This window comes from Rhipicephalus microplus, chromosome 9, assembly GCF_043290135.1.
Source record: "Rhipicephalus microplus isolate Deutch F79 chromosome 9, USDA_Rmic, whole genome shotgun sequence".
Classification (NCBI taxonomy): domain Eukaryota; kingdom Metazoa; phylum Arthropoda; class Arachnida; order Ixodida; family Ixodidae; genus Rhipicephalus; species Rhipicephalus microplus.
In genome coordinates, this window is record NC_134708.1 from 55,401,879 (window position 1) to 55,414,936 (window position 13,058).

The following is a 13,058-nucleotide window of genomic DNA, read 5'->3' on the forward strand; positions in this document are numbered from 1 at the left end:
AAGCAGAGAGCCGAACCGGTTTCCTTCTCACCCCATCCACACTTGCGGTCTCGACTAACGCTCCGCGTCAAACAGTCCGCCGTAAAACAACCACAGCCTGGAAAGAAAGGGGAAAACACCTGTCTTTGCCGGAAAACAACTCGTCGCCCTTCCCACTGAGGTAATCGTGTTTACTGAGGTACCGGTGCGATAGAGATGTATTCGTCAACTGCTACAGTGACAATGCTCTGGCGTTGGTGCTGCTGCTGCTGCGGCTGCGTGGAGACGAAATGAAATTCGTGCCATGGAGGAGGGTCGGGGGGGGACAATCCTTGTTTGCTCTGTCGTGATGCTGGCAAAGCCGCGCGACCTCTCTCGGAGAGGCTGGAAGGATGGAGGACTGACTGGTGTGGGGAGTATAGGGAGCGGGTGAAGAGGGGAGGGGGCAATGTCCTACGTCGAGTTCGAGACTGGCGTCTCGCAGGGGGTTGTCGTGGACGAAGATAGGGACAAGTCCTCGGCTTCCTCGTTGTCCTCCCGCTCGGTGGCCGAGTCGCGGCCACCGATCGCGGCGTCCAAGCCGTCAGAGGGTCGTGGCGCCTCGTCACTTCCCAGGTCGTCTTCGAGCACGGAGCCCGTGACCAGTTGGTCGGGAGTGGCCTCCATGGGTTCCTCCAGGTCACTGCTGGGCTCTTCTACCACTGGTTCCTGCTTGATGTGGACGCCATTGCTGCGAGGTAGAGACACAGTGAGCTATGCTTCTAGTGTCAACAACACACGGTAACACACGTCTATCAAAGCCCAATCATATACCTACATTCAGTGTATATTATGCTGACATGGACTGTGTACAATTGTCAAGATGGTGTACACATGTACCACGTGTAGTATGAAGTATAGCAGTGTACAAAGTGCAAGTCATAGAAATGTCAGCTCGCTTACAGCTTGTGACGACATCCAGCTGACAGATGTCTATCAGAATTTCTATCGGGTCCATAACATCTTCAATATCCAACGAATTACTACAATCGCATCGAGCGAAGGAAGCTAATGGCTATGCAGCTGCAGCATTCTCACTGCTCATGTTGAAACCATATTAACTTTATACAACATTACCATTATTTAAATGAGAATGGCACGAATATTAGGCTGGAACATGGGCAATGACTGAGAGGTGCAAAACGGGCCCCTAACCCCAACCTCCAAGCCACACCAGCAGTAACGAAAACCGTCCAGCACTACCCCTCCCCCCTCTGTTTCACTCAACCCCGCAAGGTGCGACATGGGTTTCCACCCCTGACACAAAAATGCAGCTGATGCCCATGGCTGGGGAAGTGAACACTCCAGTTGTGGCATAATGAGAGTGGGTAGCAGCAAGACTGACCTGGTGAGTCTCTCCCCCGCGAGTCCCTGGCCGAGCATGCCGGCGACGAATCGCTCCGCAGCTGCGGCGTCCCCGTGGAGCTGTGGGGCGGCGGGCAGCAGCCCGCCTGAGGAGACTACCGGGCTGCTGAGGGGTCCGTTGCCTGCGCTCGGCGGCCGAGCCCCGGGCATGACTACGCCACCCGCAATGGACGCCGCCGTGCTCACCGCCGTGCCGGAAATAGCTGCACTGAGGAATGACAGGTTGCTCTCGGCCAGCGCTGCCTGCAGACAGAGATGAGAGACGTGGCACATTTATTAGTCACTGCACTTTAACGTAAACAGAGAAAGGTAATAGGTACAGTTTATTTTATCGTTGATATAATCATAATATCTGCCATAGTGGGCATAGGCTTAGCCAAAAATGAAGTATTGGAGATGTTCAAAATCTCCATTCTTTAAGTTGTTGTATATGCATATGCACATGCACACACACGTAGGGATAGGGTCCATCTCCACTGATAAAAGTTCTGGCAATGCCCCTCTGTGGAGGGCACCATATGAATTAAAGCGAATTATAACACTCAAAGTCATATGTATGCATGGTACATGAATGGCAGCATGCGAATTACGGCGAACCGACAGTGCCAAGAAAAAACGTGCAGGTGAACCATACAAGTCATGCAACCTTTCAATATCGCCCAAGTTTCTGCTGTTCTAAACTGCATATGATTTCGCCATTTAGGCATAGTACCCACCCAGTGCTTTATATTGCGTGTTCACTCTAGCTCATGAATCAGCACATCAAACGCAAAAAGAAACCACGACACTGAGACAGCAGTATGCCGCAACGAAGCACACTGAGCCATTGGCAATGGCCAGCGGATACGCTCTTATCGGAACAAGCGTCTTACCTCAGCAAAACGTAAGCCAAGGTGTAAATGTATTGCTAGAATGGTGCCCTCCTCACACCCCCTCACGCCCTCTTTATTTATCTGGATCGATGCTACGGTCGAGCAATGCATTGTACCTGATATATTGAACCTGGTAAGACACATGCACGTCATTCGTGCTTGGTACCCTCGATCATATTCATGTGTGATTGCTGTGCACATCAGGTTATACGTGTACATCTTTTATTTATGTACAAGAAAATACTATTATTGCTTCGGAAAAAAATAAGCTTCAAAGGCTATATCCCACTTGCATTGCAATAACAAGGTATTCCACTCTTGATAACATTTATACTGCTCGACGGCGTTTCAGTCTTCCTCATATTGGGGGAACTTCATATCGCATTAAACATATTAAATATCTGTGTAGTTTGTCTTCATACAGCAATGTACGGACTGAAGTTCATATAATGCATAACACTAAAGCTTTTGTACAGACAGAAAGGCCGTTTAATGCACCTTTATAATGCAATATGCAGACAAAAAATTTTCACAGCTTTGCTGCAAATGCAAAGCAATGAATGCGATAGCAACAAATTGGAATGTCACTCGAATAATGACAGACGGATTGAAACGTGCCGCGCATTGCTCATGCAGAAGTGTTGCAAGAAATGTACTCACTGGTACAAATGAACGCGAATAAGTGTCTCAGTTGCTACTTTGCCGTGTCTGAAAAGCGCATTGTTTTCGCAAACGGACACTGTGCAGCAAGTGCAGTGACCTTTGTGCACTCGGTAACTACAACAGAATCATTTTGATAAAAGCCCATGGCTTACGATTCTTTCCATCGCGAAATAAGAGCCCCATGCGTGAGAGTCTACCTCGCCCCCTCTGTGGGGCAAAGTACGTGTGGGAGATGAACGCATGCGGGTGCGTCGCCCCGTTGTGACGATCTGGTGACGCGCGCTCACTGTGCCGTCTCACTGGTAATGCTGAAAACACGATAGTTCCCCCGAGATAGGTATCACCAGGGATAAGCAGTGATGTTCCATGCAGGGAATTTTCTCCTTTTCGGGGAAATTCCAGCCCTCATTTTGGATGAAAGGGAAAAAGGGAATCTTTGTGATCTTACAGGGAATTGCGGATATGGTTCAATTCACAAATGAGGGCTCATTGCAGTCAGAGTGTGCGTTCGGCTCCCACAATCTGTTTTAGCAAACGCAGCATGCAGGCATAGCCCTTGAGATTAGCTTCATATTTATGCGAGTCATCTGCTAGTTCCCTGCTGGCATGGACTCCTAGCCCACTTTTTGCAATGTACTCACAGCACATTAGTTTGAAATATCACGCTTTTGTTATGCAGGAGCACACACACTAGTCTTGATTTTATAGTGACAAACACTGCACACATATGCATTTATAAATGTGTGTGTTATATATCCAAATATTACAACTAATGTGCAGGGAAATGTGCTGGGAATTCGGTCAGAGTATGCAAGGAAAAATGACCAAAATAGGAATTTTTCATGTCTTGAAATGGGAACTCTTCAGCGTAGTACGGGACATCACTGGCGGTAAGAGGGATATATAAATAGCTTGCCATTCCAACATTAAAGGAAGTGCTCCTTCATGGCTTAGTGGCTAATTCCACGCACTCACAAGAGCTCGGACGTTCTATTGCGCGAGCCGGAGACTTTTTTCAGGATTATTTTTTTCTATCATTTCATATATATATATCATTTCTATATATATAGATACGTATACATATATGGCCAATGATGGCTGACGTCTGGGGCAAGATCTAGCCTAAGTGTCCATATGAATGCTATCGCAATAAAAGGTAATAAATTTCGTCATATGTACTTTTCGTCCGTATAATGTGCTATAGGATTTGATTTTGTGTAGCTTTAGTACAAAAACATTAAAAAAAACACATGCGATGCTCCACAACGCATAGAAGGCGTAACAGCCACAAAATATTTGTTGTCAATTACGATATTTTTTTTTAACAGCTTGTATACATATATAAGGGCATGCGTGTGAATACTGCACATGACCCATTTACGTACAGATTACATTTGAAGCAACCCGCTATTTTGAGGGTACTTTAAAAATAGACATAGAGTTTGAAGATAGTGCCGTAACTTGACATGCAATAAATACTTTTGCAAGACAGTGAGAGAAGATAAAAGACTAAGCCTACTCACTTGCAGTGAAGCGTTAAGGGACTCTCCGTACAGACCCGGACTTTGCTGGAGGTTCGGACTACGGACCGATCTCTGTCCTACTTGCTGGGAAGGCACTGGTAGGCCCCTAAGAGATGATAAACATTTGTTTAGCGATAGCTTACCCTACGCCTGAACATGAACACACTGAAGGCAAGTACGCTTGATGCATGCATCTCAATACAAAACAATGACTGAAAAGGAATGACTGCAGTGAAGTTTCAGTACACAATAAACTGATATATAGTTGCTTATAACTGGCTACTTTGACGGAAAATGTCCTTTCCTTAACACTGCTCGGTACCTCCCTTAAAGTAATGTACACTGAGCTGACGTACTGCTCTTGACGCATTATAAAGATACTATACGGGAGGTGAGCAAATTCAACGAGTGTGTCACCAATGCCCAGTATTCTTTCTAGTTTTATGCCGGTTGTTATGTTGGAATGTAATACTCATTTCCCAATAAGTCGAAATTATCGTGCATGAGCGATATACCGCTTTAAAGTCTGATACCACTACTCAATGCATTTTAACAAGATATTTTCATTAAATCATGAGATATTCAAGTTTTAAAGCATAATTTCACATAGCTAAGATAGTTCTGACTGTCCTTGTACGTGTTGGCATCAGCACATTATAGTGTACCAACTTCAAATATGGTTTACTAGATTACAATTTCACAATAGGCAATATGCGAAATTAACAGCGCCATCTAGTGAACGCAGCAGGTACCATATCCGCCATTTTGATGCTGGCGAGGCTTGACCACTACGCACGGGCGACCCCCATGCGAACGTACGCGTTTCAACGCTTTGACTGTCGCAGTCAGATTTTTTTGCTGGCAAAATGCCAGTACACTGCTGTGTGCCGCTGTGCAAGCAGGGCGGAGTCACAGACAGCGATGGGAGCAAGGTATGGGGCATGAATTACGATTTTCCAGCGATCATTTAAACGCAAAACAGGGTATGGCGTGCACAAGCTTTATGGGCACAGTCTAGGATGCATGTATCTCCGCGGTGCGCGGGCTGCACGAGAGCATTGCAGGACTAACCATTTTTCTGTGTAACGCGGACAGGCCATGTTTTTATAGGTTTGTCAGCTTTGCGGCTAGGTGTTTTCACTACGTCGGGCCTCTACACGACAGTGGTGCTCTTCAATTTACCGTCACGAACTCGCTGAGAAGGTGTGTGGCATTCAAATTTTCTTATGACTTCGGGGAAGCCTCAGGCTACCCGCGCACTATCCGCGGTGAGTCTGAGATGGTAAACCGAAGAGCCCCGGTGATTCCCTGCAGTCGAATAGAGAGTCCGCCACTGCTGGTGAGGTATAGTGTGACAGAACCGAACTATTCGGACGGGCTTTTTTGTGACGAGATTTCACCATGTAGGTAGACGACGTAGAAATGTTATTTTTGAAGGTGATTGCGCACAGAGACGTGCAAAGCTTCCGATATTCTGAGTAACATGCCGTACACGCATCCTAGAAAGGCAGCTCGGTTGCTTGTCTGCGTTCAAGCTCCGTTGTGTCCGCAAGTACGGTCACCGCGCAGCAATAAAACAGTCATTCGGAATATAAGGGCTATGCCCACTTTGGAACAGAAAAGTATCTGCTCAGGCACTTCAATTCCCCCAACGTGCGCGGACGCAACTTTTCCATTGGGGCCTCTCTCACCAATTTTTCTTTACCAATGAAATAAAATTGAAAAGATAGCGGGGCGCACTGCCGTAGGTTTCGAAAACTGGCACCATGAGCATCGCCAGGGCTTGACTGAATGACGTTCTGCAGGAGTTCAGAGTGCAGCAGTCCTATTTATTCGTAAGACGGGATTCATTCTCTGCATTTTAGTCTCTTTGGCTCAGTTGCGTTGCAGCTGTTTTTTTTTGTGTGTGTTGCAACTCACCTCACTTGAAAAATGTTTCATGTTGCATTATAAAACATACAGCTGTGGAGACAGCCATAACTTAGTTGCATGGGATTCAGCATTTTAGCTGCCTTACACTCGCAGCTCCTAGAAAATTTTGAAGCTACTTAGATATAAAAAATAACTGATTTAAATTCCCCCGAGTGTCCACAAGTCACAAATGCCTCTTAAGGCTTACTGTGAAGGAAAGGCTGCTAAGAAACCGGGGTGTGCCCAGAAAAAACTGAGAGGGAGGGGGTCACATTACAAGTGCATCATTACTCCTGCAATGCACATATAAGTGTGACCTCTATTCCCTGTGAGATGAATTTGCGATAGTGCCTGTGTTTGTAAACAACAATCGTTTAAACAGCTAAGAGAAACCTAGCTCATGACGTCGCACTGAATGTTTGTTTGCTTATAACTTGCAGGTATCCTTCCACCGCTTTACGAAAGATGCAATGACATACAAGTGGCAAGATGTGGCAAGATTACTAAACAGTTTGTCCACATCACATGTTCGGGCACTGGGAAACGTCTTGCTGTGGCCATCGCAGTAGCTCAGCGCAGTGAAGCGGGTGTTCAGAAGTCGTACGGCCGTACTAGCGAACGCGTTGCCGTCGACCGCTCGCCCACATTAAAATGGCGGCGGGGTCAAAATGCACAGTGTTGCCAGAGCACAAAGCAATTTCGCATATGGTCCATTACACATACGAAACAGCAATGTGCAATTACATAAGCAAGATATACATTCAAGATAAAAGATAATCATGCAATTTACAGCACCACTACATGTATCTACATTAGCTAGGTATAGACTACTACTACTACTACTACTACTACTACTACTACTACTACTACTACTACTACTACTACTTGTATATCCTATTTCCGGCTACAGAGGTTCTAATGGTTGTAAAACCTCTGGTTTTCTGTATCTACACGGTTTATAAACAAATCGCTTGAGCGCTACCATGTGCATTTCATTCTGTCAGAAGACTCAATTTTTATGTTTGTTTTTGTCATACAGACCACAAACCTTGCCTTAAGCAGGCACGAAGTTGAATTTATTGATTACCACGATTATCGCAGTCATTGCCAACAAAACGAAGTGCATGGTATGACGGTCAAGAAAAACTACATATATATACAACACATTAAAACAGACAAACATTGATAAGGGTTGCATCAGTGACTACTCAAAACTTGCTTCAACAAAACTTAGGAAGATAGGTGAAAATGAAAAGTTTCCAAGATTGAGCAGGGGACAGGGGAATATTTTGCACTAAGGATGTCATGCTCGACGGATGGCATGCAAGGTTGCCGGAGAGCCTATACACAGACATAAAAAGATGACGTGTTCTAGCATCGGCTCCACTCGGCTTTTTAAAATCTTTTTTCTACCAAGACCTCGGACACGTTTAGGCAGCTAATGATGCATGTCGTACTGTTCTGTGCGAGATATACGACATTTCTAAGTGCGCTGTCAAAGAAAAGGCTGGGCTTAGTCACAAGAATCTTCGTGCAAACAAGCAAAGCTGTTGGCCGTTTTTAATTTGTCATCCATTCAGCTGCATTTTGCCCACTTATATGCTTTTTCGTCCATTCAGGTGCAGAGTTCTTGAAGTGCAATTGCATACTCAAGACACACTGCCTAGACATGAACAAACATGGCAACTTTTGCGATGTTGGCTGACCATATTTCTTGAATCCGCAATCATACTGTTAATCAAATTCAGGCTGAAATTATATTGAAGACTTCCGTCATGGATCCAATAAGTCTGATGTAATGTGCCAACATGCACAAGTGGCAGATAAAAAGACCGTTCTTTTTTCCGACATCTTTGACAGTGCACTGTGCATCAACTACTCAGCCATCTAAGGCAACGACCTCATTGGTCGGCAGTCCCTCAGTAGCCATCTCGGGCAAGGACTGTCTTCTGATTGGTACAGCCTACGGCTTACTCGGCCAATTGCGGCGGTGCGTTCCGGTAGTCGGCGAATTTCCGGGGACGGCCACGGCTGAGGTGACGCCGCTTAACGAATTCGCGATCGTCCACCATCCAAAACGAGCCGTAGTCGTCCTCGTAACGAACAAAGCACTTATGCAGCGACAAGTTGGTTCTGATAGCATTCTGAGCTCGATGACGTCAGCGGGATAAGTCCGGTTGCCGTGCAAGGTTTACGGGAATCGTTGGGAATAAGGGCGAGAAGGAAGGTGCGAAGAATAGAAGCGGGTCATTTTTTTTTAAACGGAAAGTGTAATTTGAGTGCAAAGGAAGAGGACAAAGGTATTAACGAAAATAAATTGTGAAGAAGATGAGCAAGAAGCAATACGCAACGAAAATGTAATGGATGATACATTTGAAGAAGCAAAGTAACATTTAAGGACAAGAGTGCGAAACAGCCAAAGTTTCAAATTCACGGGTGTGAAATAAGCAAACAATATATTATATGATGACAAAAAGCGCAAATTATAAATGAAGCATGACGCTCAAGTTTTGAGGTAGTCACCGATGGTTGATACACCCATTTATCATTTACAAAAAAATGGCGCAGGGAACATGAAAAAGAAGCCATGCGTGGTATGCAGAAAGCATAAACATGAAATTTCCAATGAATCGGCGATTTGGCACAGTTTGCAAAAAAAAACGAAATGAAAAGATAATGAGACATGCAAGCGGAACCCAAAGTGAATGAACAGGAGAGACAGAATGATGCAAGAAACAGGCAATAAAGCAACACAGAAAGAGATACAAGAAGATAGAGGCAACTCAGCATAAGATAGAATGTAGTGGAGCATGGTGGATCAGTGGAAGGGCAGAAAAATGAAGATGAATGTGTGGAAACATAAGAGAACGAAATGCAGGAAGAAAGGAGAGGGGGAAAGAGAAGAGAGAGAGAGAAAGAAGAACTTGTTAAACAAACAAGACAGGCATGAGAGTTGAACAAAGCATCCGCCTGATCGTGCACATTCATCGGCTCAAGTATGAAGTATGGCCAAAGTGAATGTCATGAGATTTTCCGCTCTAGTTGAAAATTACATGCAGCAGATTTCACCGTGAGCATCAAGCAGTGTTCGATACGCCACGCACTAACGTGATGCAGCGTAATTCAGGCCTGACGATAAAAAATTCACTTGTGGTTGCCTCTTTTGGTCAACTTTATTGCCTTTCGTGGCTACCTTGCAGTAACCTTTAGCAAGCTCAACCACGAAAATATGCACGATCAAGCGGAACAAAGCATGAACACAGAGGCAGGTAAGTACAGACGAAGCAGTGTTTGTATGTTGTGCATGGTGCGTTCAAGGCCGGTGAGATTTACCCTGCTATCCGATCTTGGAGTCGCTGGGGCCTACGCTTGTAGAATTCTATTTCGTCCACAGTCCACACAGCCCCTTTAACGTTCTCAACACGCATAAAACATTTGTGTAGGCTCAGGTTGTGTCTCACCGCATTCTACACGAAGGAGGAAAAGAAACATGTGTGGCCTTTAGCAACAACAACAACACGGTTCAGGAAGAACTAAAATGCCTTCTTAGGAACAAAAGTGGACTCTTCCTAATAGCATGCATTGTTGCCGTAATGCTTAAAGAACGTCTGTAACGATAAGGCAACATTCGCAACGTTGTGACAACGTTGCGTCAACAACTGGTGCTACTAAGATAATGACGATACACTGCTGGTGATAATCAAGGATGACATTTCTTTCTTGCAAGCTGTCTCTAAGAATAAACATTGATCAGCTAACTAGACCCAATTTTAACTATAAACCGTCCGATTCCAAAACTATACAACATTTATTTTAAAGAAGCTTTTTGAAAACTTATTCCTTGCAAGATGTCGCTAACTGCTGATTATATTCTCTATCAGTGCAAAAATTGTGAGACAGCTTTCAGAATAAGTCATTGTATTGCTACACGACAATTCGACATAGCCAGCTAAGGGAAGGCTTAGCCACTTTTATGCAGGCAGCGCTGCCTTTTCATTGCGAATATTTTCTTTTTGACATAAACAAAGAATAAACAAAATACAAGAAACGACGATCTACATAGGAGCCAGAATAAAGAAAGCAACGAAAGATAGCCCCTGTGAACATTGTGGCAGTTCACAAGAAAAGCAAACATGTAGCAAATATTTAGCTTAGCCAAGTTTTAAGAAATAGTCAAACAACATTCACGTTGAAGGTAACCTAGAGTTAAGTCAAATTTAGACTTCTGCATGACAGCAGAACGTTGCTGCATAAAACAAACTTCAAAAGACTAGAACAAGACAACTATTTGTTTGGTGTTACGCCTAATGTAGCTATGACAGCCAGCTAGGCACCCGAAAGAATTCATCATGTCGGAAACATAATTTGCCTAAAGAACGAACGTGTAACAATCCCAAAATGCCAAACATTGATAACTAGTGCCCCCACTGTAGGCAAACACTTGGATTTGTGACAACCCAAACTAGTTCACTGACAATATCTCGGGTAACAAAAAGCCTGTGGCAGAGCAAGTCTCCATTACCTTCCAAGTTGCAGCATTCCTACGGAAGTAGCAGAAGGTATTCTGGAACCAGTTGTAGATCTCATTCAGCGTTAACTGCTTATCAGGAGATTCAATTATGGCCTGAAATGAATAAGAAATGGAATGCATGCTCAACTCATTGAAGTTTACATTTAAAACTGACTAGGGTGACTTATAGGAAGTATGCAGCACCAGCTTACACTGTTTTTCTGTAAAGCCCTTAATTCAAAATGACCAAAGAATAGTTCAATGCACATTACCACAGAAATAATTTCCTAAATTATGCATTACCAATTATTTTGCAATAGCTTGTCCGTATGCTCCAGTCATGACACACTTGTGAAAATTCCCAAACACATGACATTAGATGCATTTTATGAAAGAAGTTCATTTCTGCCTGCACAAATATTAAATCAGGAATCGTTAAGCGTATTATAAATCGCCCTTCTCGGCATATCATGCGTCACACAATAGCATACCACACAGTGACACTGATAATACAAAGAGTGAATGGTTGCGCATGATTAGAGCATACTGCACCGAACAAATTTTTTGTTAAGCAACCTCACCTGCCGAATGAGAGAGGCATATGTGAAGGGAGGCCGAACGTCCGCAGACTTGTAAAACTCTCGATTTCGCTGGATCTCTGTCGAAAGATATAGAAACAACAGGAATATGAATTGCCACGCGTCGTCTAGATGTACACATACAAGCCCACCTGACGAGTCGAGAGAACATTTTGACAGAAATACTAGAGCAGATCACCAATCGAGCGAGAGATTACGAAAGAAAATCCGTTAGAAGGAAGGCATAATGGGTACTGAACATTGCACGATATTAGTATGATGTTCAGGGCCGATGTTTACTCCAGCAACCTTTGTCGGGCGACCAAGATTCGCAGCCTTCCATGCTGAATTGAAAGTGTTGATAATTAACTGTAGGAAATTATACCGACATAAATTACACACCTGTAGCTAATTATCTTTAGGCAGCTTTGATGAGTATACAAGTGTAGACATATTGTATTTTTTGTATGGAATATAAGAACAATGACTTGGTGGCCCCTAAAGTAGGACTCCAGATAAGGTTTTTGGAAAATAAACATATACGGAGTTTCACGTGAGCAGAAATATTTGTGACATACCTTCAGTGATATCCAAGTTAGCTCTCTCCGCAACCCTTCGTCGTATGGGTGAGTCGGGTAATGATGCGATTTCCATACCTGCGCAACACAGAGAAAAAAACATTGCTGACACTTGCCTGCAGGTGAACAAGCACTCGCTGACAAACTTGACTTACAGAGAATCTTAGGACAGACATTCTAGCACAGCTGAACTTCTAGCTCCCACAGATATATACCAAGTGTCATACTACGTATACATAAAAAAAAACGTGTTTGAATAAACAGAATTTCAGCGGAATAGTTCAGCTTGATCTGAAGAGTTGGTGCACTTATTAGTAGTACAAATGCAAAAAATATCGCTTACAATGAATTACATAAACAATTACCTTATGTCATTCGCCAACCTAAGAATATGTATATAGTGAATACCGAAAAGAGTGAGGGTAATTTCGTGCCATGGTTTATCGCGAACCTCGATTTAGACAACATTGTTATAAAGCATAACTGAGAATGAAGAGAGGTACAGGCCACCGATTTCACTTTTAAACATCTTAACCAGATCTTAGTGAGGGTACAATGTAGTTGACTATAACAAACTTTGACTTTAAGATTTTATGAATAAGTGTTGCTTTTCAACAATGTGCATAACATTTCTGATGGATGGCAAACAGCTGCATTCAGTTCAAATGTGGTTTGTTATAACTAATGGCAGTGTAGTTCGTTACAACGTGCACAGGCTCTAAGAGTACGTGTGCATCGCAATACTACCATATTTATGCCGTGGTCTGGAACGCCGGCCAAATGAGGCCCTTTTGTCGGTGGGCCCAAACATATCCCGCAAATATTAGGCAGCTGAGCTAAGCCAAAATATACTTCGTTACACCATATTTTGTTAGAGCGAGCTTCAATCGTAAGATTGTTGAAATGCAGTGGTGCAACTAGGTTTGCGTCCGACTCTTGGGCAGCACAAACCCCAGCCAAGCCTTCTTAGGCATGCTGCCCATACCCCTGAGCATGTATGATAGACATCAGGCAGAGGTGACATCAGGGGGTGGAAGCGG

At 44.0% G+C, this 13,058-nt stretch overlaps 1 protein-coding gene across 6 annotated transcripts in view; it reads right to left on the bottom strand.

The window, feature by feature from the left end:
• Nucleotides 1-281: 281 nt before the first annotated feature.
• The window catches only part of FoxP (forkhead box transcription factor P), a 488,938-nt gene continuing 476,161 nt past the window's right edge, over nucleotides 282-13,058 (bottom strand). For all 6 annotated transcript variants that reach the window (XM_075873691.1, XM_075873689.1, XM_075873688.1 and 3 more), the window contains 7 exons: nucleotides 12,019-12,096; nucleotides 11,444-11,520; nucleotides 10,875-10,976; nucleotides 9,686-9,819; nucleotides 4,442-4,547; nucleotides 1,364-1,626; nucleotides 282-709 (listed from right to left, as the gene is read on the bottom strand). In XM_075873691.1, coding sequence (XP_075729806.1) covers nucleotides 433-709; nucleotides 1,364-1,626; nucleotides 4,442-4,547; nucleotides 9,686-9,819; nucleotides 10,875-10,976; nucleotides 11,444-11,520; nucleotides 12,019-12,096 — 1,037 coding nt within the window. In that variant the 3' untranslated portion in view covers nucleotides 282-432. The remainder of the gene's footprint in view (nucleotides 710-1,363; nucleotides 1,627-4,441; nucleotides 4,548-9,685; nucleotides 9,820-10,874; nucleotides 10,977-11,443; nucleotides 11,521-12,018; nucleotides 12,097-13,058) is intronic.